At 52.7% G+C, this 26,741-nt stretch overlaps 9 protein-coding genes across 9 annotated transcripts; 6 read left to right on the forward strand and 3 right to left on the reverse strand.

Moving 5' to 3' along the window:
• Positions 1–20: 20 nt before the first annotated feature.
• Positions 21–502, forward strand: CC84DRAFT_1246639 (uncharacterized protein; the record flags this gene model as incomplete). Its single annotated transcript, XM_018184208.1, has 1 exon — positions 21–502. The coding sequence occupies exon 1, from the start codon at positions 32–34 to the stop codon at positions 500–502; it is 471 nt and encodes a 156-aa protein (XP_018034906.1). The 5' UTR covers positions 21–31.
• Positions 472–2,346, reverse strand: CC84DRAFT_1164982 (uncharacterized protein; the record flags this gene model as incomplete). The annotated part of the gene is made up of 1 exon (XM_018178615.1): positions 472–2,346. A coding segment is annotated over exon 1 (1,633 nt), but the record flags the coding sequence as incomplete, so codon positions are not given.
• A 5,283-nt stretch (positions 2,347–7,629) lies between these two features.
• CC84DRAFT_1259911 (NAD(P)-binding protein) lies at positions 7,630–8,817 on the forward strand. Its single transcript, XM_018184948.1, has 2 exons — positions 7,630–8,050; positions 8,104–8,817. Exons 1-2 carry the CDS (start codon positions 7,775–7,777, stop codon positions 8,776–8,778), a joined length of 951 nt encoding a protein of 316 aa, XP_018034908.1. The 5' UTR covers positions 7,630–7,774; the 3' UTR covers positions 8,779–8,817.
• An 834-nt stretch (positions 8,818–9,651) lies between these two features.
• On the reverse strand, positions 9,652–11,148 carry CC84DRAFT_1196689 (uncharacterized protein). The gene is made up of 2 exons (XM_018181481.1): positions 10,907–11,148; positions 9,652–10,849 (listed from the first exon to the last, which is right to left on the reverse strand). Exons 1-2 carry the CDS (start codon positions 10,935–10,937, stop codon positions 9,840–9,842), a joined length of 1,041 nt encoding a protein of 346 aa, XP_018034909.1. The 5' UTR covers positions 10,938–11,148; the 3' UTR covers positions 9,652–9,839.
• Positions 11,149–12,130: 982 nt separating this feature from the next.
• CC84DRAFT_1092975 (NIF-domain-containing protein) lies at positions 12,131–13,771 on the reverse strand (the record flags this gene model as incomplete). The annotated part of the gene is made up of 4 exons (XM_018174495.1): positions 12,131–12,343; positions 12,395–12,493; positions 12,540–12,689; positions 12,737–13,771. Coding segments are annotated over 4 exons (1,497 nt in total), but the record flags the coding sequence as incomplete, so codon positions are not given.
• Positions 13,772–16,059: 2,288 nt separating this feature from the next.
• CC84DRAFT_1196691 (kinesin-domain-containing protein) lies at positions 16,060–19,635 on the forward strand. Its single transcript, XM_018181482.1, has 6 exons — positions 16,060–16,180; positions 16,231–16,417; positions 16,467–16,817; positions 17,277–17,399; positions 17,486–19,110; positions 19,164–19,635. The coding sequence occupies exons 1-6, from the start codon at positions 16,157–16,159 to the stop codon at positions 19,335–19,337; spliced, it is 2,484 nt and encodes an 827-aa protein (XP_018034911.1). The 5' UTR covers positions 16,060–16,156; the 3' UTR covers positions 19,338–19,635.
• Positions 19,636–20,367: 732 nt separating this feature from the next.
• Positions 20,368–22,031, forward strand: CC84DRAFT_1206206 (uncharacterized protein; the record flags this gene model as incomplete). The annotated part of the gene is made up of 2 exons (XM_018182021.1): positions 20,368–21,167; positions 21,221–22,031. The coding sequence occupies 2 exons, from the start codon at positions 20,368–20,370 to the stop codon at positions 22,029–22,031; spliced, it is 1,611 nt and encodes a 536-aa protein (XP_018034912.1).
• A 1,511-nt stretch (positions 22,032–23,542) lies between these two features.
• Positions 23,543–24,960, forward strand: CC84DRAFT_1196693 (GroES-like protein; the record flags this gene model as incomplete). The annotated part of the gene is made up of 4 exons (XM_018181483.1): positions 23,543–24,177; positions 24,229–24,319; positions 24,366–24,720; positions 24,783–24,960. Exons 1-4 carry the CDS (start codon positions 23,722–23,724, stop codon positions 24,955–24,957), a joined length of 1,077 nt encoding a protein of 358 aa, XP_018034913.1. The 5' UTR covers positions 23,543–23,721.
• Positions 24,961–25,158: 198 nt separating this feature from the next.
• On the forward strand, positions 25,159–26,196 carry CC84DRAFT_1217993 (uncharacterized protein; the record flags this gene model as incomplete). Its single annotated transcript, XM_018182951.1, has 2 exons — positions 25,159–25,703; positions 25,749–26,196. 2 exons carry the CDS (start codon positions 25,159–25,161, stop codon positions 26,194–26,196), a joined length of 993 nt encoding a protein of 330 aa, XP_018034914.1.
• Between the last annotated feature and the right edge of the window lie 545 nt (positions 26,197–26,741).

Consider the following 26,741-nt stretch of genomic DNA (forward strand, 5'->3'; position numbering starts at 1 on the left):
CCGCGGAAAGGCTTACACCACAGCTGACGCAATGTCTCCACCAACGTTTTCCTGCCCAACATGCGGCGAGGAGCACCCACTCCACGACACCCTCCCCGGGGGCCACTCAGCGCACAAACCGCACTGTCCCTTCTGCCTCGCGCACACGCTCTACCGCGCCATCATCTCCGCTCACCCCGCGCCTAGACCGACGCCTGAACAGGCGGAGAAGACCAATATGATCAAGATACGCAAGATCGTGCTCTGCACCCTCGCGCCCGTCGCGGTGTTAGCGGCGCTCGCATTTCGGTGGCAGATGCGGTTCTGGCCGGGTATCGCCGGGGGAAGGGAAGGGCAGGGGGAGGATCGCGCGCTGTACGTGATGCTGTGCATTGTGGGGTTGGCGCCGTGTGGGTGTGTACTGGGGTTCATCTCGGCTGGGGTGTTCTACGTGTATTTCTGTGTGCGCAAAACGAGGGCGAGGCCGGGGGTATCTCGCATTATGAGTATAATATTAGCGTAATCATATAGTACATCGTCTCTGCATTAATCCTTCGTCGCTCTCTCCTCTCCCTCTCTCTCTCAGTCTGTCTGCTTACTTATTCGAACTTCTCATCCTAGCCGAACCTTCTTCCACATCCGCAGACACTCCTGCAGATCCCCGACTACGCTGCCCGACGGCTCACTGACCATGTCCCGGATGATGGCTAGCACACAACTAGCTAGAGAGAACATGACTTGGTCTTCCTTCACCGCGAGATAGTGGCTCTTCGTCATACCCCCTGATTGCGCCCAATTCTTCCACAAGTCGAGCATCACGCTTAGTCTCTGCGCGAATGCCCGGTCCTGCAGCATGCCGTACAGGATGTGCTCTACCACCATAGTGAGCGTAGGTACAGAAGAAAGGCGGAGCTTCTTCTTGAGGGCCTTGAGGTTTGCTTGCGCAACGATGCCCACGTGCAATTTCTGGCTTTGGATCGCTTCGAGCATCTCCGCCTCGCGCCGTTCCTCCTGCACGAGCATGCGGCGCCGGAAGTCGTTGTGGAAGTCCATGGCCTCGCGCTGTATGCGGTCGCGGCGTGCGGCGTCGCGCTGCGCTGGGGGAAGCCGCCCTTCTTCCAGCATTGCGCGGCTCTGCTGCTGCGCTTTGACTTGCCGCTCGAGGCGCTCCGCTTGGTCGTTGTATGGCGTGCGCCACGCGGGTACCTCCTCGTCGGTCATTGTGTCGAGGAGGACCATCACACCGCAGGGCACCGTGGAGTGGCGGGCTAGCTGTAGAATGTCATGCGGGATGGAGAAGGACCAGAGACCGCCTTGGGGTGCTTGGAAGGCGGTGGCTGCGCAGCAGAACCAGAAGCCTGCTGTTGACGCTGTTGAGGAGGACGGTGGAGGCGGGCGGAGGTGGTGTAGTTGGAGCTTCTGACTGGAACCGTCGTCGCCGTACGCTTCCTGTATGCCTGTGGTGGATATCCTGACGCGTATCGCAGACCGCGACTTCACATCTTCGCTCGTGGCACTCGCATCGTCCAGAAACGCGCCCTTCTTTTCCTCCACCGTTCCCTCTGCTCTCACCTCCTCGATCTCGTGCACTCTACCCAGCAAATCTTCCTCGCCATCTGGCGCCCTGACTCTGACCCAATACGGCGGCAAACTCTCCCTTCCCCTCCCATCCCACTCCCCTTTCCAATTCAAACTCAAACTAAGAATTCCGTCACTGTCATCGCTAAACGCCACACTCAGCACCTCCTCCCCTTCCCCAGGACTAACCAGCAACTTCGTCCCTGCCACCGTCCACAGCCCCGCGCCCCGCAGGTCGGACCACCCCGCCTGACTCGGTACCGCCCCGCGATCGAGCAAAAACGCAATCAGCGCCTCGAACTCGATCTCAGCCTGTGGCTGTGCCAGCTCGTCGTGGTACTGCAGTCTATAGCTCTTGACTCCGATCGCCATCTCCTTCCACTCGAACAGCGTCCACGTCCCGCCGCGCAGCCGGGAAGGCGTCGCGCGTAGGTTGAAGTAACGTGGATCGCTGCGGTCAAGGGGGGTGATGCTTTTCCGGGGGATTTCGACCTCCACGATGCCAGAGAGGAGTGCGGAGCGCGTGATGGCTGTGACGCCGTTGGCGTGCAATGTGCGCGTAATTTGGCGCAAGGTTAGAAAGGACTTCCATGCTGTGTAGATTGTGGGGAGAACGCCGAGGACAGCGAGCGGGATGCCGACGTATGTGATGATGTCGACTGCTGAGGCCATTGTGCGCGCAAAGGCGCAGAGCGCAGCATGCAGGTGCAATGGAAGTGCAAAGTCATTTTGGGGACGTTGCGGTGGAGAGATATTGGATTGGCAACACGCCGGACTACCCCTGTGGACTGCAGGCTGCAGGCTGCAGTGGCATGGGATGGTGTGGCTGACAGGGGTACGCGACGCGTGTGTCCGTGCACACGAGGGCACGTGATCGAAGAGGGCCAATGGCGAAGGTTAGGGAAATAGGATAGTCAAAACAAATCTGATGAATAGGAAATGGACCTGACTCGATGGACAACCTTGATATCAGCATGAGGTATGAGTACAAGAACAAGTGGTTCCAAGGTTTGTTCTGCTCCGCAGCGATGCGCGAAGTGCAAAGCTTTCAGGTAGACATGTCTCTTGCTTTTGAAATACCGCTCTGCCAGGCCATATATTTTGGAAACCCCGCAAGATCCACTAGGAAGAGTCCCATGACGCGAAGGGACGGAGCATTTTCGAGCACCCGCTCGGACAACGCGTTCGGACAACACAAGGCAGGACATGAAGTTTTCGAGTGGAGCGCTTAAGTGCTCATAGCTCGGAGAGCTCGCGATTTTAGTAATAGAGCGAAGATCGCACTGTAGGAAGGGACTTCAGGACTCTGAGGGTGGTTATATACCGTGAGCTTCTCTGAAGCAAGACTGTTTGATTTGAGCAGGCTCAGCGGGTTAGTGGAAGACACCCTTTGCCAGAGGCAACATGATCCCTGGCAAGCTGGTCTTTTCGAAGACTATACTTTGTGATTTACTCGGAGCTCCAGAGCTAATCTCGTAAGTGATGGCGTTTAGTTCTTTGGACTGCATGTTGGAAGTGCTTCGAAGTGGAACTGGTACTTCCTTATCTCGTCTTTTTCGAAGAAACCTACTCCGAACATAGCGGTCAGGTGCAGGATATTGGAACGATTGCAGCGACCAGGCATCAACCAGGCATCTCTCCGCTGCATGTCAATATGTAGCTTTTTCCCGTGATTTTGAAGACTGTAGGGAGACTAGCCATAACTCGCGAACATACAAGAAGGATACTAGAGATACAGCTTAATCTAGCATAATGCGTATATTCTATTATTTTATCTTGTTATTAAGATAGATTCCTATAAAGTAGTGAAAAGTTGGTGGGGTACGCCGCTCGCTTGCCTACACTACTCGCTTACTAGGTACGTTACATTAATTCATGGAATACGAATATATATGGCGAAGGAAGATGTCTATTTCGGGAAGAGCGATTGTATAGGTATCTCTAGACAATATTACTAAGCCAATTATTAAAAACACGGTGGAGGCGTACGTCATAGTAAATCCTAATAATAGATGAAGGTATTGCACTATAAGTGTTACGGCGACCGCGCCGCACCAGAATTACGACAATGACAGCGTCAGCGGCGATGACCAATGGGACGATGATGACATAAATTACGCTTACGGTTCCGATGCGGAACACAATATGGACATGTGAGAGGGTCACGTGATTAGATCTGTGGATCTGTGGATCTGTGGATCTGTGGAAGACAGAGCCATAGAGCCAATAGAGCCAGGTTAGATAGCAGTATATAAAGATGATGGATTACCACGGTAATCCATCATCGTCAATCCACGATACAGTTACTACATCCAGTTTCCTTACAGAAAAGATTACTTATGACGTTTGGGCAACACAACCTTACCATAGTTAATTAACGCATTAATCCTAACGCGACTATACCGCTTCCGAAAGCCCTCATTTCTCACCAGAACCCCTTCGAGGCCAGCTTAGCCCAAAGCCAAGCGACCCCCGTTACAGTACTACTTCCACTACTACTTTCACTACTACTACCGCTGCTCATACTTTTAATAATAGAAATTCTAGCTAGGAAATATAAGATGGAAGGAACAGACTATTAACAGCTTCCTAGAAGAGATGCTGTAGGAAGCAAATTCATCTCCTTTTCATAAGAGGCCGCCCGACAATCATACAAGCCTATAGATGACAATTCTATCTAATCCAGTGCCTGCACGTTGATCAGGGGGCTCCCAGCAATGACTCTCCACTCGTCGGCACCTCCGAGACCCAAACCTAGGCTCATTTCTTCATCCAGGCCTCCAACTTCATGCTCCTGGCGGGGGTGGATCAAATGATGGAGGCAGGTTAGCGCCCAACGGGCTCCTAATTAATTAATATGATGCTCTAGCCGTTCCCTCCACTTACTCTATAATACCAGAATGCAACCTACCGTTATGCATTCGGTCAAGTGGACCCAGACTCCACCAATTAGTGTCAATTGCACACTAGGTGAGTACGTGCCGGTATCGTCCTGCCTATCTATACGGCGGGTCGTAGCCTGGCCAAGTCTACCTTATCTAACTCTCTCTAAAACTGACTTTGCAGGAGCGGCAATCCAAGCCAATCATCTTCCTAAGGCTTGCAGTTCCGTGCAATGGGTGACGGCCCAGCTAAGATTACACAGGCCTGGCCCCTCCCGCTCAGACACTATTAAGACGTGCAAGGCGCTTCTATTACCAACCTACGTAATTAATGACGCGGCAGGTAGACGATCTTCAAGATGAGCTAGCATACGACACCTTCTGAAAGGAGGAACCAAAGGGATGGCTGGATTCCGTTTATCAGCGGTGCCAGAGTAGCGGGTAGATACCATGAACACTACTTATCCATGTAGAAGGCGAGGGACCCAGAGCAGCGAAAATCCAGTTGGCAAGACTGAGGCCAATTATATACTCAACTTAACATGGTGCTTCCCACTTTCGATGGCGCAGCTTTGGTCATACTAAGTCATCAAAGCCTGCAATATCTGCCTATCCAGCTAAGGTGTCTCACACTAAAGCTGCCGTCTCCTATACCGCACCCTAAATATCGAAATTCAGTGGAGCTCCCTTAAATCGAGGTTCCAATTGATCCGAAGGTAATGGTCGAACCCAGGATTAGGGCTGGCGGTTGAAGCTGGAACACCAAAAGCCAGATATTAATGCAAATATAAGGCACAGTAAAGAAAGGGCACTATTAGTCTTGGTCAGGTATTTTGCTAATTGGGCTAGTCTCATTGTATGGCATGGCGCGTAGATTCGTGGCCATTCAGTGTAGTAACTGAGCTTAGTGTCTTGGCTATGGTAGCAAAGTGGGTCGCATGAGCATTAATATCTAAGCCGTTATTTAGCTGAGTGCAATTTGTAATACCATCCATTTATCTAAGCGAAGTGTTAGCGGTGTAACAAAACCTTCTAGCGGAGGCATAGAGATTAAGCTTTAGAGTATTCTAAGGACACTATTCCTAAAGTCGTCGAAAGGCAATGCGAATAATAGGATTGAAATACTAGATAGGTACACTTGCCATTATGCTAATAAGTATAAATAGTAGAAAGGGGTAGTAGGCATGGTTTTAGAAGGTGCAGGTAGAAAAGATTTTAGGTGAAATAAAACTAAGAAGGGGAAAGCTTCTTACACCTTACAACGATTATATAATGAACATAGATTGGTAGCAGATCTAAGACTCTTCGGTGCCAAGATTTTGCTGGCTTGGAGGCGCCCATTTTTGGACGCAAAACACTCCAGATATGGAGGCATCTAAGCCAACCCAACATCGTTTATGAGGAAATGGGAGTTGCAGGGAACTTTCAACGTCGGATGCAGTCTCAAAATAAGTGCTGGAAGTCTAACCACTGGCACACATTTTCAGGTATGCAGTGCTATTTTGGAGGTCGTCCGCGCCGGAGTACATACCATCCGATCAACAATTTTTTGAATGACCTCAGACAGAAGCGACACCAGAATTACTTGAGAAATTTCGCGAATGCGTTTCGAGCTTCCCATGACTGAAAATACAGGCATATAGTAAAGCTCGCCAATAATCGAGCACATTATTCGTTGACAGGCGATGATTTGGCCAGTTCCTTCAGATCGGATGACATAGGCCTCTAGTGATCGAATATTAAACCACATGAGGATAATCCAGGCCCTCTTTTTTTTTTTTTTTTTTTTTTTTTTTTTTCGCAATCCCACCGATATCGAATACATACACCATCCTCTATGCTGTGACACAGTCCCCTTTCATCGAGTGGTGAAAATTCTATGGGGTTAGAGTGGTATTTATGCTATCTGGAAATACCATGTCCATCCCTCTACCTCACATTATCTCTCTAGTGTTGAATTTTGGAACCAGCCTCAGGTGCACACATTAATCTTCTGTCGATAGATTTGAGGTCACACCAGATCCAGCAAGCACATAGATATGTTCATTTGCTCTCTTGGCCCAGCCTTCCTCCACACAGGCAAGCAATTGATCGAGAAGCATGGACTTTTGGAGTCAGCATTCAGCCTCTGGCAAATACGTCAGGTGGTCGGGGATAACATGTAGTGCCACATTCCAGCGCGCACTTAGGGTCAGGGGCTGGTTTATGCATGGTGACCTCTCCGATCTACAACTAGTGCCATAAGAAAGCAGACCAGAGATATGGAGTCCACTCAGCGACATGAACGTGGTCTGACGGCCAGACTAGAAGTGCAGCGTTCACCGTTGAGACCTGGTAGCAATGCGTTGGACATCGCAGCAAACAACTTCTTTCCACACCGACTTATCATATCTGACGGCGCTCAGTTGGTGTAGGACGCCCGATTGTCCTTTGGCCATGGCCATGGTTACTGTCTTCGTATGGTCCAAGGAGCCCTGAAAACAATCACGCGGGCATACACCATACACACCTTGGGATGGAGCGAGCGCCAGGCTTTCCCCCTGTTCCTGCTAAGCAGTGACTGTGCTCCAGGTCTCATCGCAAGCTTCCGCGATCTCATAGGTGCAGTAACACAAGCGCGACCACCTTGCTTGGATTATGATGGATGACTACGCATCATTGGGAAGACACTATGGGAGCAATGCAACGGATCCCATCCAGATTTGGTTATCAGCTCCGTGCTCTCAAGCTCTCACGCCCTTTCACCTACCTATACCATTAAGTTATCCGGCCTGATCCTTGTTCGTTCGCGAAACAAAACCGGATATATCAAATGTAGTTCTTTTCGGGAAATATGACTGTTTAGTGGCTTTGACTCTTTCCCAGGATTTAACAGAGAGACATGCGCATTGGCTTCTATCGCCTTCATGTTCGAATTTTCCCCACGCCATTCGCGCAGCGAAAAGGAATCCGCACAATGAAACACGATCCTGGGGGGGTTTGGCATGGCACATATGCAGCATATCTATTTTCGAGTATCCTACGACCTGGACGACCTGTCAAAGAAGCTTCAGCCAAGCGAACCCGGGTAAAGACAAGTTTTATGGGAATGCGGGTCATAGATGTGGTCACCCCGCGGAGAAGACTTTCCCCGCAGAAAAATGCCCCTCATCTGCCATGATTGGCCCGCTGTGTACTATACCGAGTCTACGTACCGAACACCTGGTTAAAGATGCGGCTGAACATATGAAGTCAATGACGTAAGCGCTGGTAGGAAAGCCCAGAGATATTCTGCGCGAGTCTCGCATCTTGTGCAATTTTTTGGTTCACCAAGCTTACACTTCCTACAATCCATTATGAGTCCCCAAGCTTCTTTCACAGACAAGCTCGCCCTAGGCGAGGCAAAGAGAGGTGAGAACAAGCGCAGAGTCATCGTCACCGGTGGAAGCGGCAAGCTTGGTCGCTCAACAGTCAGATACCTTGCCGATGAGGGCTGGGAGGTCATTTCAGTCGACACTCGTCGTCCTCCTGGTATCAGCGAGGATGGCAAGTCTGGTCTTGGTGGCGCATACCGCCTAGTGGAGATTGACCTCGAGGACATGGGAGCGGTGCTGGAGACTTTCCTTACCACCGTATGTTTTGTTTTCCCATATGACCTCTCACGATCCCAATTAATGCTGTTCAGGATATGGCATACAGTGGCATTGATGCCGTAGTCCACCTAGCAGCTATCCCTTCTCCCGGCCAGACGAACAGCTCGCGTCAATTCCGTACCAACACCATGAGCACATACAACGTCCTAGAAGCCTGCCGCAAGCTCAAAATCAAGAACGTCGTCCTCGCCTCATCTGAGACACTCATCGGCATTCCTTTCGACCCTCATCAGCCTGAGTCGCTGCCCATCACGGAAGAGCACGAGAGAAGGCCAGAATCAGCATACTCATTGTCAAAGCTGGTTGGCGAGACAATGGCCGAGCAGTATGCAAGATGGGACCCTGAAGTCAAGATCATCTCGCTGCGGTTCAGCAACGTTATGCTGCCAGAAGAGTACAAGACTTTCGAGGCATGGCAGGACGACCCGACGAAGCGCTACTGGAATTGCTGGGGCTACATCGATGCAAGGGATGGTGGTCAGGCGGTGTCTAAGTCGCTGGACAGCAAGACTAAGGGTCACCACCAGTACTTGATCGCTGCGGAAGACACTTGCATGAGGCAATCGAACGATGAGCTTGTCAAGAAGGCCTTCCCTGGCGTCAAGTACAATCCTACTTCTGGTCCCAACGATACTCTGCTCTCGATTGACAAAGCAAAGAAGGAACTTGGTTTCAAGCCCGCGTTCAAGTGGCAGGATCAACTGTAGAAGTGTAGTACGACATTGGTTATTGGTATGATGCAGGTCAAACGAATCACTCCCTGAAAAAAAAAAAAAAAAAAAAATCTCCTGTGATTTCTCCCTTGTTCGTTACTTCTACACAATTTGCTTCATCGACTAACGATCAACCGTCGTACTACCTGTTATGTGCAGTACTGCCAACGTAAGGTGACTTCCGTCGGACGGTCCACGCTGAACAATCAGCTCCTCTTTGTCTGAGTTTGGACTCTGCCAAAGACGGGCCCGCGACTAGCATTTAGTGGCCTGTTGGCCGTACAGGACCAGAACGCGCCGGGCTCTCATCATTTAGTTCACCCAAAGTTCTAGAGAAGCCCTGAAGCTTGGTAGAGTTTTCTTTAGTGCTCAGTATGCATGTATGGCAGGAGTGTGCCCCTATAACGACATACTGGAGGAAGTCTTTAGATTACTAGAAGCTCCAACACTCCCCCCCCCTCAATTCTTTCGGTCTCCACTGCTCAACCACGCCACAGACGCTCTCATGCTTCTTCTATCTATCACGTGAAGGGAGGACCGAGGGATCTGGGGTGATATTTATGCTGTCGGAGAGGAACACCCACATTTGTTTTCCGATGTTACGCCACAAACGCACATGGGCAATGCGCGGATGTGTTTAGGTCACGTAAGGACGCACCGATCCCCATGGGATGGAAGTCAAAAGCTTTAAAAGGACTCCATAGATTTCCTCGACGCATTATAGTGCTCAATAGGCAGAAGAAGCGTGCTGCGAGAAAGATGGATTTGGGGCTGTATTTATACTGCTGAGGAGCCCTGGCCGAAGTAGATAGGCACGTGATATGCTGAAACCCTTGCAGACATGGTGGCGGAGACGTCAGATGAGATGGAGCTTTTGCGTAATATATCGTCCCGCTGTTAAGTATCGCTACATGTAACTTCCCAAATTGCTGCCAGGAAAAAGTCATAGTGCAAACCATACTTTCCATCGCCAATGCACCTGTAAATGCATCACAACAGCCCCAACACCACCCCGCAAACCCATCACTCTACAATCTCTCGACGGCTCCGACTCTCTATCTCCGCCTACTTTTCCAAACCTTCACGAACTCCACCTTCTCCTTCAACCCCAGCCCCACGCGCTTCACTCTCCCCAGCCTCGCAAGATCCTCGCCAACCCGATCCAACATCTTCTGCCCGTCCTCCTCTCCCTTCGCCTTCCCTTCCCACCCGGCATGTAGCCCGTTCCTCAAACCCGGACTGTCCCAGATATTCGTTTCGTACCCCATATTCTTGTCCACAGCGCTCGCGTTCGCCTTCTCACTCCTCGGCGTATCGATGGACGTAGAATTATACAGCGGCCGCGCAATCCGCACGCGCATCTGATGCGTCGGCTTTGAGAGCAACTTCCAGACCCAGTTTGCCGCGGCGCCGGGGACAGGCGTGGTGATGTCGCCGGGGGTGTAGCGCAGGTTGACAGGGTATATCTTGGACGTAGGATCGAGCGTGAGGAGCGCAGGAGATAGCGGGAGGATGCCGCGGCCGTTGGTCGTTGTGCTCTCTGGGAACACGCAGATGATGCTGTCGGGATATCTCTTACTCAGCTCGCTCAGCTGCACGAGCTTCGTGCCCGGAGGCGGCGCGATCTGCGGGCGCGAAAAGGCCATGCAGATAGCGCCCCAGAGGGTGATGACCTGCACGCCCTTCTCGGCGGGCCATGTCCGCACGAACACAGGGTGGAAGATGCCGGCGAGGTACAGCGGGTCGAGCGGGCTCGTGAAGCTGCTTGCGACGACATCCCCGGCGGATGGGAGCGCGCCCGCAGCTTGTTTATCAGAGAGGCGGCCGCGCTTGACGCCGTCGACTTGCAGGTCGACCCACCATACGCCAGGGACTGCGAGGAGCAGCCAGAGGACGCATTTCTTGAGCGTGGTAGGGATCGGCAGGATCTCAAGGAGGAGAAAGTAGAAGAGGGAGATCGAGAGGACGGGGAAGAGGCGGACGGCGAAGAGGATGGCGTGAATGGGTGTCCAGAAGAGGCTTGCGGGGGGCGAAGGAATGGGGAGGAAGGGCGCGATTGCGGTGCCTGGTGTGTGGTCAGCCTGGCTCCCTCTGTATGTGCAGTCGAGCTGCAGCAACGTACCCTTATCCCTGAATTGCGAGTATTTCTCCATGGCTGCTGCTGGGTGTCTTTCGTTCCCGCAATACGTCTCCAAGCTCTGTCGCTACCGGGCCATGAGCTTCAGCGCGGGGCAGTCGGGTCTGAAAAGGCTGTGTCGAGGTGAAAGTAGCAGGTGGCGTGGTTCCGTATGCAGGTCGCCCGAATTTACTTGCGTCGCATGAGCATTCGTCGATGAGGACAGAACCAGCGAGTCATGTCTCGCCCTGAGCTTGCTACGTGCATGTGAAATTCGGTTGCTGGCGTACGCCAAGACTTCATAACGTGGATGACAGCCCGCTGCGCCAATCCCCGCCATCCCGCTGTCTCAGTTTCAGGATCTACTGTGAGACGCGTCGACCACAAGCAAGTCCTTCAGGACCGGTTGATGAGATTAGGATCTACCGACGCGCAGTCACATGGGCTTGAAAGTTTGAGACTTGGAATGTGTATTCACTATCTACGTACGCTGGCAGGAATCCCCGCAAGCAAACTCTCACTACAAGCCCTCAACTACTCGTATACATCCCCACGCGTTACCTGCTCTCCATCTCTCCAATTACAAACACAATAACAAGAACGAAGTAAAGGGCGTGATGTCGCGCTTTTATCGACTACACAGCCCCCCAGGATGAAATGCTCCCGCCAGCCATGCCAATAAAGCAACAAGCAGCACTCTGAAAAAACAAAAGGAACGTGTACATAGGAGATGTGATAGTTACTTGCAACCCTCGAGCGGGTATACGTGAAGCGATGATACCAAAATTAAGCAGTCCCTCCCAAAACGCCCTCAACCCCACCAGCTCCATCTCTTTTGCGACCTCCTCTTTACAAATGCGACTATGTGTGTGGGTAGGTACTTTTGTATGAACAAAATCCATCTGCTTGGGCGAGTGCGGAAGGGTATTGTGTGGCGAAGATGATCGTGTTGAAGATGGGACGTGCTCACAGCATGGTTCAGAGACCCGTCGTAGAGGAGATGCAATTCTTCCTTCTACGGCCTCCAAAGATGCTGCATGCAGGTCCGCTCCATTATGCAGATTACAACTTATTACAAAAGTTACAGTACGGAAGAAGCGCCCTGGATAGGGTTCTCATCCGAAGCGAAGGGTAGAGTCCGGAGTCTAGCCTTGGCCAAGTTCCGGTTATTGGGGTAAGTATAACGCGGTCGAAGATCAACAGGGGGTATCGAAAAGGCAACATAACGCCCTACAACGCAACATCAAGCACCAAGCTAACGTCGCTAACCTGGGCACCGGCAAGGTCCTCCAGCACGGGTATCAGATCCAGAAGTTCGTTGTCGTGAGCATCAGAAAACCAGCTGCTGATCGGGACCGCGTGTTGCGGGTGGAAAATATAAGACGTGGGCGAGTTATCGATGATGATAGTGTCCTTGAGGTCGCGACCGATCTGGGAGAGGTCCTGCGTATAGTTAGAGTCACTTCACATCATCGAAGGAGGCGGAAAGCTTACCTTGACATAGTTGCCTTGGTGGTTGTAACAGCTCTCACGGAACAGGCGGTGGTGAACAACACCGTGAATGTCGAGGATGTCAAGCAAAGGGTCACCGTACTGCGATAATGTCAGGAACGTTCGACGGCACGACCTGAAGACATACCTTCGATACGGAAGCAGTGAAGACCACAACCTCGTACAACTCGCCGACCCTCTTCATGAATTGGTCAACGCCAGGTCGCTTGATCACGTATACGTTGTGATACTGTCCCTCAATCTCTACAGGTATGGTGAAGTCGGCCTGCGCTAGAATCTATACAAGGTCAGACAAGTCTTGAAACGCGAGACTGTGAAGATTACCTTGAAGCTGCTGTGAACCAAGGTTTCGTCCAAGTCTAGCACGAGGCATTTTTTTCCCTTGAACTCTGGTCTTATGGGACCCAAAAGGTATTTTTGTTGAGGTTCAGACATGCTGGTGTCCGAGGTCTGATCACGAACGGCAATCTGCCGTTGCTCGAGCGGTGGGGGCGGAGGAAGGTCAACCTTGGGCGGAATCTCGTTCTGGGCATCCGTAGAAGCGTCATCACCTTCGTGCCGTACATCGGTTGACGCGAGAGGCACATCGTTCATCTCAATGTCCTGGTCCTTCTCCTCCTGCGCATCGGTCCGATCATGTATTATCTGCTGTTGCTCATGGGAAGGTCTCGGGTGCACAGGTGTCGTCCCAGGAGTAGGGCCTTGGACACTGATCTGCGGTCCAGTCTGCAAAGTACCGGGCTGGTTTGGTAGCGGAGGAAGTGGCGTATCTGCTTGCTTCTTAGACGAGCTTCTTGTCACAATCTTGGGAGGACCGTGTTGGGATGGCGTGTCGGCCGTACCATCACCGTATATCCCCTCACGATCAGCAGCCATCGTCTCACCAGCACTCTTTTCATCCAGCGGCTCCTTGGAGTCTGCAGTACTTGACTCTGCCGTTGGGTCGGCCTTGTGGACAGGCTGCGAGTTGCGTGCGGGCTGGACCTTTTCCACTTTCTTGACGTTTTCCGTGGTTTCTCCAGCCGGAGTGGCATCCTTGGGTGCAAAGCATGGCAAACACGACAATAGCCCTCCGGATTTCTTCGCCTTGCTCCGTGTCGAACCTTCGCGGCCGTCCATTACAGCCGGGACTGGTGGAGGTGGCTCGGCCTTCTCCGACGTTGCGGCATGCTGCGACCGCTTACTGCTCGCTGTGCTCCCCGCCCGGCGCTTGCCCAAAAAGCTCCGCTTCGAGCCTCGACCGATGCTCTCCGAGTCCGCCACGGTTGCGCCACTGAGTCCAGTGCCGGTTGGGGTCTGCTCCTCGTTGGATTGGGAGTTGGAGCGAGGGATATTGAGAAATGAGCGTTTCTTCTTGGGCGCGTTGTCGGGCGATGCAGATGCTTCTGTCCCGTCGAGGGTCTTGGACGTCGTTCTTTGCAGATCGGACGGGCCCTGTGAGGACGATTGCGGCGCTGCTGTATTGAATGCTGGATAGCAAGTCAGTGGGCGCTGCGTGGGGAGCGTGTGCTGGGGCGGCTGGGCCTGCGCATCCTACATACCGGTGCCGTTGGCGTGGTCGGGAGTGACATCGGTCGCAGTGAGCTTCGCGACGGCCGGCTGCCCAGAGGCGTCTGCAGCAGCCTGGGTGGACGGCTCGTGGCTCATGGTTGAGCTACGAGAGCTTTGGATGGGCGGCCGATGCGGGAGTGTGTCGTGGATGCGGTCGCTCCTTGCGTGCCGGCAGGTAGTCGCGTGGTGATTGTGTTGTGGGGAAGGTGCCTCGGTCGCAAGCGCAGGTCAGACTCGCGGGCGATGGCAACGTCGACGTCAAATAGAACCGGGCGTTGCGCGAGACGAAGCGACGGTCGCGGCGAGCGCGGAGAGAGTGCAGGACGCGGGTGTAGGTGTAAGGAGCTCAGGATCGCTGCCGTCTTCGACGAGGCTGGGCTAGCTCGCTAAGCGGAAATGAGTGTTCACTTTAAGCTGGTCATCAGCGGTCCCCCACACCAGACAGCTGCTGTCAGCCAAACACAGTGGCAATGTGTGATCCCGGGGAAAGCGCAGTGCACAGCGACTCGGGAGAAGTAGAATTCGATAGACTGTGAGGCGAATCGATGGTCGTGGTGGCAGCTGAAGGCTCAACTGGGAGCCACTCCCGCTGTGGCAGCAGCAGGGGCCTTGCCGCACTCTTGATGGCACTCTTAGACTCGCTTCGAGCACACCTCATCCTGGCACCCCCAGCCGGCGGCCAGGCCTCTGGACATGGCGCTGCATTTGCCTTCAACCTCCAATTGGACGCTCCGCCGCGATGCTCGTCAAGCGCCAGCACCTTCGCCTGCTTCTGATGTTTGTCTCTGCAGCCGAGAGCCCCCGAGAGAGATGTCGTAAGCTTTGCGCCCTGCATCCCGGTGCACAAGGAGCCGCTGCCGCAATGGCAAGCCCTCGAGACCACGCCTCTGTTTGTGGCCGTTTGGTGCTGCGCACGATGGGCCTGTTCTCGTAGCACGGCGGTTAGCACTCGAGCCATTTCACCCCAGCCTATGAGAAGCTTCGCCAGCCGTAAGCGCACTCTGCCCGCCCACCTCCTCAACCGCCGGATCCTGGCACCCGCAGCGATTGTCCCGTCTGTGGCTCGGGCCAGCGCTGCCGCGACCGCATTCCGCTCCTCGCAATGACTTTTGGCGTACTATAGTAGGTCCATGGAGCCAAGTTGCTGGCACGCTGTCGCCAGCATGTGAAAGCTGTCAACCGCATTGATTCGTCGGTTTCACCGCCTGTGGCGAGTGAGGAGCGGTCCGTCGCACGTCCAAGTCATATGGAAAAGTGCCGATCCCTACGCTTCCATGCATCGAAGGTCACGAGCTCAGTGTCGGAATGGCAATGGTGGAATGCCAGGCTGGGTTCTGCAGATGGAACTACGACAAAGCTCGGGTGTCGTCCTGGATGAACCTGGTAAGACGCCGGGCTACCAACTTCTTGCAAGTGAAGCAACCCCTTGTCTACGTGCGTATGTGTATGTCTCGAGTTACAGCTTGATAGTCTGGCGTGACCCATGAGGTTTTTGAAATCAAATGTACCCCGATTCGTTCCGGAGCCGCATGCCCTCACAGCCCTATTCTTCCTCTTTCTTCTGATTACGCCTCTGGATTGTTTCTGCCAAGATTCTCCTGCTTTATCATGCACAGATTGCGCAGGACTTATCAAAGTGAGCAATGTGTAATACGTGTGGCGTAGGAGACGCAGGACCAAAGAAGTATTTTACAAGAGGGACACAAGTATGGCAAGATATCGATCAGCAACAGTCTACCTCTACTGAGGCTGATATCGATGGTAGACGTGCAAGCAGCTCTTCGTCATTTCAACGTATAGATTCTCTACGTGAACACGTACCTCGATATTCGAGATGGTGCTCACTTGAAGCCGCGCGGCATGCGAGCATTGCGAACAGCAGTGGGCGTGGAGATCCCCTGGACACACTGAAGACTAATCCAAGATGCACACAGACGCTAGCAAAAGCGCAAGACGTTGGTGTCGTTGCCTTTACCTCTGGATATTGACTTCGCAGTTCCACAGCTCGTCGTTGCGCTAGTGGGCTGCACTGGCCAACGTTTGCAGGGGTCGTCTGTTTACGTCGGTTCGAAGTCTAAACATGCGATCCGCGAACACGACAACCATCGCTGCCGTCTCCTCGACCGTCACGTCGACGTAGCATGCTTTGTTGATATTTATTATCGTTTGCAATCCAGTTTGGATATACCCGCAATGGACAGTGTGAACGAAAATCAGGTAGGTGCGCCGTTGCTATGCACCTGCCGTCGCTCACACCTGCTCTGCAGACTTTCGCGAAGCCTTCGGGCCTGAAACCACCTTCAAAGCTTCCGTCGCTGTTCAAGGAAGATCCTACGTCACCCACCAGTATCCCACGCCCGACCGGCCTCAGCGAATTGACCGACGCCATGCAAAACAGCCGCGGCGCGATGGGCCCTCCGTCCTACGGAAGCATAAAACACAAACCCAGCGGCCGTACGCTCCTCCCTACATCTTTGTGGTCGTGCAAATCTAACGATTACAGTTCCGGAACCGGAATCGAAGCAACGGAAGACACTCGCTGAACGCGCAGTCGAGCCATTTGGTTCCAGGATTGCAGCGCCCCAATCTTCGCGTCCGATCAACAATGCAGTCAAGAACGCCGTCAGCAACGGCAGCCGCGGATTCTCCAACTCACTTTCAAGGTCTACTTCAACCCGAGCACCGAAGCACAAAACCACGATTTCAAGCAGCAGCGTTGGCCACAACTCAAGACCCGTCAGTGCGCAGCCCGCGAGACCAAAATCTTCTTACGGCAGTCACAACCGTAGCCGATCCCAATACCAGCGTCCTGCGACTTCAATGGCGCAGCACGATCCGGAACCTGAACCCCAAGGTGGGCACCCTTTTTCATATTCTACAAACTCCAAAGAGAGCGTAGGTAGGCTCCATGTACAGAGGAACTCCTCGCGAGGACCCGAAACCCGCATGTATTCCCTCAATGTACCTCGAGAGCGACCACGACCGCCGGTGCAGCGGTCTATCTCGTCTCCTTCGTCTATGTGTCCACAAAGTGCGCCACCGTATGAACCTGCCGATACCGACTGCGATGACATCTTGCATGGCTTTGGAGCCCTCATACTGGGAGCTTCGAGCGGTCAAGGTCGTAAAAGTCGTATGAGGCGTGGTATAATCGCTGGCAAGAATCTGGACATTCCTTATCCGTCTTATATCCCTCGGCATACGCCTAGTCGGGCAATGCCACCCCCGCCTGTACCAATGATCAAGTCCCCAAGAAGGCCGCGCACCCCAGTTACACCGTTCCTCAACAAGAATACTAATGAACGTGTTCCAGTTTTCGACGATACCCGCGTCGCATCGCTCGAGGCTCAGTTTGCAGCATGGAAGGAACAAATGGAGGCGGATATGGATAAGCAGTCCAAAGTACAGGAGAGTATTGACCTTTATAAGACCAAAAGTAAGTGCAAGACGCAGTTTTCTGGGTCCAGCTCGACGTCAGAAGCCGGGCCAATTACGGCACCTTCGCTGACCAACTTCTTCTAGATGCTGCATTGGAGGACAGCTGCACTGAATACAAGAGGCTGCTCGAGGAATACAAAACTAACATTGCTGATCTGAAAAGCCTCAACTCGACAATTTCCATGGAATTGGAGAACGTGAAGCGGAGTCACTCATACGAAGTTGATGACCTCCGAAGAAAGTACCAAAACGACATGCAGGATGCATTCGATCGAAGGAAGAGAGATCTCGAGCGTGCGCGAGACGAAAACAAGGATCTTGCCGAGAAGATTGAAAGAGAACTCAAAGCCGAGATTGAGAAGCTTCTCAAATCGCACAAGGAAGAATTGGAAGCCTTGGAGAGAAGGCTAAAGGCCGAGCTAGAAGAAGAGCGAGGCAAGAGGCAACGAGAGCAGCAAGACGTGCAGAAAGAGTTCGACTCGGAGCTGAGAAACGCGCGCCTGGAAGCTGATACCAAAGAACGCGAGAACCAATTGCTGCAAGGCGAGTTGACCAACATCAAAGCCGAGCTCGACCGGGAGAGATTATTGAAGAACGCGCTGCAAGGCCAGCTCACAGACGCGACCACCATCAACCTCAGGCTCGAAGCGTCCAATAAGGCGATGAAGGAGAAGATCGACTTCCTGGAGTCGGATAGCCAAGCGCAATCATCAGCTTTCAACGAGTTGCACCGTCGAATGGAAGAAGCATTCGCTGTCGCCGAGGCAGCTCAAGAGAAACTCCGTCAAGAAGAGACACTGCGTCGCAAGCTCCACAACCAAGTCCAGGAGCTAAAAGGCAACATCAGAGTGATGTGCCGTGTACGCCCCGCCCACGATTCCGAGACTGATCCCGCGAAGATCGGTTTCCCTGATGCGGACACCGACAGTAAAGAGGTCGCAGTGCAAGGCCCTGAAAAAATTAGCGCAATGGGCACGAACATCACGCAGACCTACTCCTATGCATTCGACCGTGTATTTAGCCCCGGATCACAGAATGCAGAAGTCTTCGAAGAGATTAGCCAGCTAGTGCAAAGCGCACTAGACGGCTACAATGTTTGCATCTTCTGTTACGGACAAACAGGTTCTGGAAAGACATTCACCATGTCATCTGCCGACGGCATGATCCCGCGCGCCACTGCTCAAATCTATGCTGAAGCTACGCGGTTGCAAGAGAAGGGCTGGCAGTACAAGATGGAAGGGTCCTTCGTCGAAGTCTACAACGAAACCTACAACGATCTGCTTGGCCGCTCCGAAGATCTCGACAAGAAGAAGATTGAAGTGCGTCACGACCCCACAAAGAAGCAGACTACGCTGGAAAACGCGGTAGCCGTGGCTCTGGATGGACCGGACCGGGTGGAAGAAATCCTGCAGAGAGCCGATAAGAACAGAACGGTAGCCGCAACGAAGGCGAACATGCGATCTTCACGCTCGCACTCAGTCTTCATTTTGAAGCTTGTAGGCGAGAACAGCGTCACAGGCGAACGCAGCGAAGGCACGCTGAACCTCGTCGATCTCGCTGGTTCCGAACGCCTGGACCACAGCAAAGCCGAAGGCGCACGCCTCAAGGAGACGCAAAACATTAACAAGAGTCTGAGCTGTCTTGGCGACGTGATCAATGCGCTGGGCTCGTCGAAAGAGAACTCGCATATCCCGTACCGGAACTCAAGGGTAAGCTTTTTCGGCGAAAGAATCATAGAACAGTGTGCTAACGTGGATCGCAGCTTACGTATCTCCTGCAATACTCGCTCGGCGGTAACAGCAAGACGCTCATGTTCGTCATGGTGTCCCCGCTGCAGGCGCATCTCCAGGAGACGATTACGAGTCTTAAATTCGCGACTAAGGTGCACAACACGCACATTGGCACGGCGAAGAAGCAGACGAAGGCGAGCGGGTAGAGCACCGTACATCGTTTGTGCCTGGAATTGGCGTTGACGTGTTGGTCTGGTGGATACTGGTGATGGATTGATTTACTGCGTTGCCGCGACTGTATGAAGTGTTCAGGTCGCCGCATGGTTTAGTCCGAGATGGCTTGCAGGGCGGCATGGTGTATTGGCGTTTGTGTAGCGTTTTCCCTAAGAGGCATGATTGAGATTGGGGTGCTGGAATTCCTTCGAGATGGACTTTACAGTACTGTTCTGTCCTACTTTTCGAGCGCACTTGGCCTGTGAAGGACGTGATTTGATTTGTGACGTGGCTCTTGGCTCGAAAGAAGAATTATAGAGAGTAGGCTGCCTGTCTATGCATACGAAGATTTGGTTTATTGAAGGCCGAGTCTTTGTGATCCCTCCGAGATAAGCAGATCATGTGTCGGATTGTGAATGAAGCTAGCCCCTGTTTGCTAACTTTCAAGTGTTGGCGGGACTCTCGCGTTACGACGCGAGGTTTACGTACCAATTGGCCATCGCAATTCTTTCAAGATAGGTACCACCCTATTGTCCGATTGTTATACTGCGCGTACTTCTGCAAGCCGCGGCAAAAATTGCGAAGAGCAAGGATGCTCCAAGGACTGACGCGAACTTCCTTGAAAAGCTAGGATGCTTACAGCTGTCCCCCTCATTTGCCCCAGATTCTCCTCCACACGTCTCCGCACGCCATCCGTCTTCTCCCCCACCTTTCCGAAATTGGCGCTCGGTTCCAAGCAGCGCCGCGCATAGAAACATTGTGAATGGCCTCGTCCGATCCTCTTCAATCGCCTATTCGAACGCCGATGGCCAGGCACATCCAATCAGCACGCAGTCGGCATTTGAATATCTGCTCAAACGGGCATGTGGCCGGAAACATGATGTCGGGTATCCATGGGCTATTTCCGATGCTTTTTGCAGCCATCACTCTTCCGGAATCGTTCATCTAGGACTTGCTCATGTATAGAGGGTCACCTCCCGCCGTCGAGCATCCCGCTCATTGCAGGTGATGAAATCAGGCAAAATGAAGACATTCACTCACACTGCCCTGGGTTTGGCGGCATTCGTGTCTGCGTCGCCCCTTTCTTCCTCACAGAATCTCCTCGTTCCCGCTTCTCCGACGAAAGACGCGAAGAGTCCTCTGGATCACTTCCTGTCCTATTCCATCGAATTCTCGTCGTTCGCAGATTTTGCAGGGAATCTGTCGAAACCGAATACCTACTCTTACACACTTCTCAAAAATCTCGCAGCATATGCCGGCAGTCCACCTCTTGTTCGAGTCGGCGGGAACACCCAAGACCTGACCATTTTCGATGCTTCACAGAAATTGGCAGTAATACAGTCCTTCTCCCAAAGCAACCCAGATTATCCGGCAAACCAGACAATCGGTCCGGCATTCTTCGAGTCTTACCGGACCTGGCCAGGCGTGCACTTTTCCCACGGCTTCAATCTGGCAGATAACTCGACGGAGCATCGTCAGGCACTTCTTGAATCGGTCCCGTTCGCTTGTCATGCTCTCCAAGATCGATTCTACGGCTGGGAATTAGGCAATGAACCAGATTTGATGAATATAACCCTCGCACAAGCTCCGCCTCGGGGCTCTGATTGGAGCGAGGCGACTTATGTTGCGGAATGGCTGGAGTGGACTCGCAAGATTCGCCAACAAGTGAAAAAAGCTTGCCCGAAATTGGCTTCCAGTGAGCAATTTAAGTTTTTGGCTCCTTCGCTTGCAGGCTCTCCGAGTTTGAGCAACTTCAGTGCTGCTCGGGTGTTCGAAGAAGGCTTGAATGACGACAACGCCGTGGGAATCATCTCTCAACACAAGTAAGTGGCAAAGGAAGATCCGACCTTGCACGCATGCTGACATAATGGGAAAGGTATATTGGCGCCCGAGGCAATCCAGGGATCACTCTGCAAGGAACGCTGATGAATCACACCAACAACAAACGCGCTGTGAATGAGCTTCTGGCAGTATCTACTTCCATATCCAACATTCCCAACAGGAGCACACTCCCCAAGAATGCTCCCTACATACTCGGCGAAAGCAACTCCCTCGCTCGACAGGGCATTGGCGGTGTCTCGAACTCTTTTGGAGCTGCGCTTTGGGGATTTGACTATGCTCTGACTTTGGTTTCGAAAGGCATTGGACGATGGCACATGCACCAAGGCACAAACTATCGTTACCAGGCGTGGCAACCGATTCAGACCAAGAACACAACAAAAGGGACGAAAGCACCATACTACGGCAATGTCGCAACCGCAGCTTTCCTCGGCGACCTGACCAAGGATCGCCCAAAGATCGTCGATTTGGGGCTGCCGCACGACTTCCAGTCCGCTTTCGCCTCGTACAAGAGCGGAAAGCTTGCCAAGATTGCCATCATCAATCTGCAGTCATACAACACTTCGGACGACAACCCATTCAAGTCGAGTTCTCCGCGTCCGGTTGAGACTTATGCGGTGCAGGTGCCTTCTCGCTGCAACAGAGCCTCCCTGCAACGACTCGCTGCGAATGGAAGTGACGCCATCACCGGAGTGACATTCGATGGCTTTAGCTATGCCGCCGAGTTGGACGAGGGCAGGCCAGTGCGTCTCAGCAACGTCACCCGTGGCGAGAAAGTCTTTGCAAAGCGCGGGCAACTCTTGATTGAAGTGCCGGCAAGCAGCGCTGTCATTGTAAATTTGTACTGAACCAAATGTGCACAATTTGTAAATAAAGCAATTACAGGAAGCTAGAAGGGCAGAATTATCACAGAGAGCAGATGACTCGTGCTACATTCTAAACGTTCGCGGTAGTACGGGTGACTGGCCCTTCCTGCTCCCCCTTTGGGCTCCGTCGTCCGTCCGTCAGCTCCCGAGCAAACCCACTCGGGGGAAGGCGATCAGATTCGCCTATGCCATAGCATGGAATGCCAATCCGACTCCTTGATAGAGCTCGTAAGTGTCCGGCCCCACGCCCCAGCGCGGTAAGCCCTCGAACGTGAAGCCCGTACATTGAGGATTTAGAGATCCAGGTCACAACTGAAGAATTAGGCAAGACCACGTCTGGCAGGCTGAGATGCCTTTGATAGGTGTGGAATTACCACGGCGCTGATCATAATCAGCATCCAGAGTATCTACTAGGAGGCTCAAGATTATTCTCTCTACTCCACTTTTGGAATTCTGGAGCAGTTATTGATCATGCAGATGGTACAGGGTGTAGTCTTAAGAGAATCTCATTCTGCATTGATGCAAAGTCGAGCAGTGACAGCCATTTCAAGATCGCAATATAAATTGCCTCCTCTCTCCAGCTCTGCACTTCTTGAGGCGTCAATGTGGAAGTCATCATTGTATCATGACTCACTAGTGTCGCTAATTGATACTGAACGCAGCGCAATCGAGTAAGCTTGTCTTGCATATCGCCCTCTTTGAATGGCCATGTCAGTCTTTGTAGGTTAGAAAGTTTTGTCGCTGCATTTACTTAAGCAAGGATGATGAATCGGCTTCGCATTGTTGGAGGAGCTTTCCGGGCGCCGTCTAGTCCATTGCTGCGGACTTGAACATTGCCAATACATCAGGATCCAGCAAGACCTTATTGCGCAAGTCGCGCAATATGTGTTCTAGGGCATTCGTCTTCGTGAGCAGGTTTTGGGCAGGTTTTGGAGCATCTTCGACCCCCCGACACGTATTCTTATACTAGCTTTGTTATCCCAATAGTGAGAATCAGCAGGCCGGCGATGCAGGATGAGACAGATATCGGATTCATCTTTCACGAGACAGATCCCTATGGTCCTGTCTGTTATGGAGCACGAAAATTGCGATGTGATGAAGTGCTAGTATCGCGCTGTGACGTTGTGATGCAGGGAAGTGAGGAAATTGGGGGCCATTTGCAGCTGATCAAAGGGCAGTCTCCAGGATCTGAGCACGTTACCCCCTAAAACGATAGCGCTCAGGTGCCATGATGATGAACTAGACCGGATGGCAAATGCATGTCCGAAACGGCTGTACCCAGGAAGGTTGACAGATGGCGCCAGCGTGTGAGCTGGGAGGGCAGACGGTGTGGGATGCAAGGCGGACATAGCGTGTTAAATCCGAGCTATTCAGTGAACGCATACTACAGAGAAAGTGCGCTGGGTTGTCAGAAGCGGGGCTACTAAAAGTTCGAAGTAATCACGAGGCAACTTACAAACCCCATCTTACAAATGTACGCAGCCGGACGTAACCCAGAGACGACCACATTGTATGGTGCAACGGCTCTCAAAAGAGTACTTGAAAGATTACCTCGCGACGATAGATAGGACCTCACTGCGTGTGGCCTCAAGCTAAAGTATTCCATCTGAAACTACATTTAGCTTCTCTCAATCAAGCTAAAGTATAACACGTTGCCCAAACTTCTACAACAATGTCACCCCAAACCCTCCCCCACACCTACCGCGCCTACCGTAAAACGTCAGGTCCCTTTCCACGTACAATTGAACTTTTTTCGGCCCCCCTTCTACAGCAACTCGCTCCTCGCGATGTTCTCATCCGCGTAAGAGCTGTCGCCCTGAACTATCGCGACATCGCCATGCTCAACGGGCGCTACCCCACCGACCACGAAAACGCTGGCCTCCCCTGCTCCGACTGTGCTGGTGAAGTCGCTGCCATTGGGTCTTCCGTCCAGGGGTTCCAGATCGGCGACCGCGTGAGTCCGTGTTTCAATATGGACGACCTTGATGGGAAGCAAAGGGATGAGGAAGTGAGGACGCTGGGCGGGAGCGTTATGGGGCAGGGGGCGGGGCCAGGTGTGTTGGGGGAGTATGTCATCTTTTCGGAGGATGTGTTAGTAAGGGTTCCGAAGTATTTGACTTGGGAAGAGGTGAGTGCTAGTTGGCGCTTGTGGAGAAGCCTAGGCTGATGATCAGGACAGGCATCTACACTACCTTGTGCGGGAGTTACTGCGTGGACGGCTCTGGGCCGACCGAGGGATGTTCAACCAGATACTACTATGCTGCTTCAGGGTAAATGGTATCTTCGTGACAGGAGGAGACGACTGACATTTCCCAGGCACAGGTGGCGTCTCCAGCTTCGCACTTTTCCTCTGCATCGCCGCCAACATCACCCCAATCATAACTTCCTCCTCTGATGCCAAACTCTTACAGCTCGCCTCTCTCAGCCCCCTGGTCAAGACCTTCAACTACAAAACGCATCCTGACCAAATTTCACAGGTGAAACATCTCACCGACGGCAAAGGTGTGGATGTCGTCATTAACAACACGGGCGTCGCATCTCTCATTGCCGATCTTGAAAGTCTTAGAAGTAGGCACGGTATGGTATCCATGGTAGGTATGCTGGATAACCAGAAGGCCGAATGGGAGCCCAGTGCGCTCATGTTGGTCACGAGGAAGCTGGCAACGATACAGTAAGTATTTCTTTGTTGTGTGAGATGTTCATTACTATTAAATGTAGCTGACAATAAAATAGAGGTACGAGAGTCGGTTCAAAGAAAGATTTCCAGGAGCTCAACGCGTTCCTCGAGGAGAAAGAGGTGGACCTAAATTCGTTGATTGATCGTACGTTCAAATTTGATCAGGCAAAGGAGGCATTCGAGTACCTGGAGTCTGGTAATCATGTGGGGAAAGTTGTCATCAAGATATGAGGTTATCATGAAAAAGGATATTCGGCCTGCCCTGTTTGCTGCAGCTAATAGATCTAGCGGTTCTTCACACGGTGGATCTGAATGTGACAGTACGGCGTTTGCTGCCATCACACACATGCCACAACTATAGCAAAACGATTTTGTGACTTACCATTTCCTCTTTCTTCTTGGACAAGCAAGCTGTGGGACTTACTTTGCGACATGCGGCTACAATCTCTGCTTCTTCTCGGAACTGGATTCACAACCGCCGGCACGCCTCACACGAAGTTAGTGCTCGAAACCAACATCAGTACCTTCGTCAGTGTGGGGAGTCGCACACAGCGAGTCCTTACGAAACAGAATCGGGCCATCGTTTCTTCCATCCCTGACCCGCTTACAGCCTGCTCCGGACAGGTCTTACCCATAACCTGCTTCTCTCTCTACACGCAAAGCAGCTCATACAACGTCATCGAAGGTCCCGGATCAAGCCATGTAGAGCCAAGCTCGAGCAGAGTATCCAGTACGACAAGCGCCACCACAAGTGGAAGCTCCACTTCCACTGCCCCCTCCACCGCCCCCTTCACACCCCCCACCGACCCCATCGAACGACAGCGCGTGTGCTTCACAGGCACCGCCTGCAGCCCGCTCTTCAGCAGCTTGACAACGCTGTGGAAGGGTGTCCACGCCGACAAGCCCATATACGAGCAGGACAAGGAATTTGCGACTGTCTACTGCGAATTAGAGAACCTCAAAATTTTTACAGACGCGTGTGTCCGCCCGTCCCCTCTGCCGTATCGTGGCTGACTAGGTAGTTCGTCTAGCGTGATTTGGGACTGCCGTGTATGCTCCGAAGCCAATTCCCGCGCGACCGAGCTATGGGACACGTTCTTGCAGGAGTTGAGAGGGTTCTGCAAATCACCCGCACGCTCAGTGTACACGCTGTCCAAGCAGATACTGGGGTTCAAGAAGGACATGGTGCTGGATCCGCTGGGCATGGAGCCCGCGGGTTTCGATCCCATTGTCCAGCATATGGTCGAGGCATGGGAAAAGCAGGGTGTGAATGGGATGGCTTCGTATACCAGTAGCCCGACCGGGACCAAGACACAGAGCGGCGCGGCTGGTGTGTTAACGCAGCTGCCTCGTGCATGGCCATACACCAGAGCGGCAGTTGCGCGGAGGCCGGGTATGACGGCGAGGTTCACGGTCACAGCAAAGAACGGGGAAGCCCAAGTGGTGGTGGTGGAAAGCATGGTGTGGTGAGATATTACCTCATCCACTTCTCCTCTTCTGCTGCCGTTCAGGTGCTTATTCAGGCAGGAACCCGAGACCTTTGGGCGACGACGTCGATTTTCTGCGAAATTATACGCAGATAGTTGTAGCGGAGGGAACAGGTGGAGTGAATCCTGCTCCTGCGTCGACAACGGGTTCTGGTGGTAGAGAGTCGGGGACCTCGTTGTCTACAGCGTCATCCTCAAGGGCCTTGATATCTTCATTGTCTTCTTCGGGTAAATCCGTGGCTTCGACGCCTTCTACGTCTCCATTTTCGTCTTCATCGGGAAGTTTGATATCCTCGGTGTCATCCATTACTTCGACGCCCTCGGCCTCGCCTTTGTCGTGGACTCCCAGCATGGACACAGGAAACACAATCGGGAGATAGGGAATAAAACGAGTCTTTGATTATAGAAGACTTCGGCCGGATCCAGCTAACCACTTCGTTCTAACTGGGTTGAACATAGCATTATCGATATGCTTGCTGCGTGGCAGGTAGTCGAATTTTCCAATACAGACCTACTCTTAGCAGAGCC

This window comes from Paraphaeosphaeria sporulosa, assembly GCF_001642045.1.
Source record: "Paraphaeosphaeria sporulosa strain AP3s5-JAC2a unplaced genomic scaffold CC84scaffold_6, whole genome shotgun sequence".
Classification (NCBI taxonomy): Eukaryota; Fungi; Ascomycota; class Dothideomycetes; order Pleosporales; family Didymosphaeriaceae; genus Paraphaeosphaeria; species Paraphaeosphaeria sporulosa.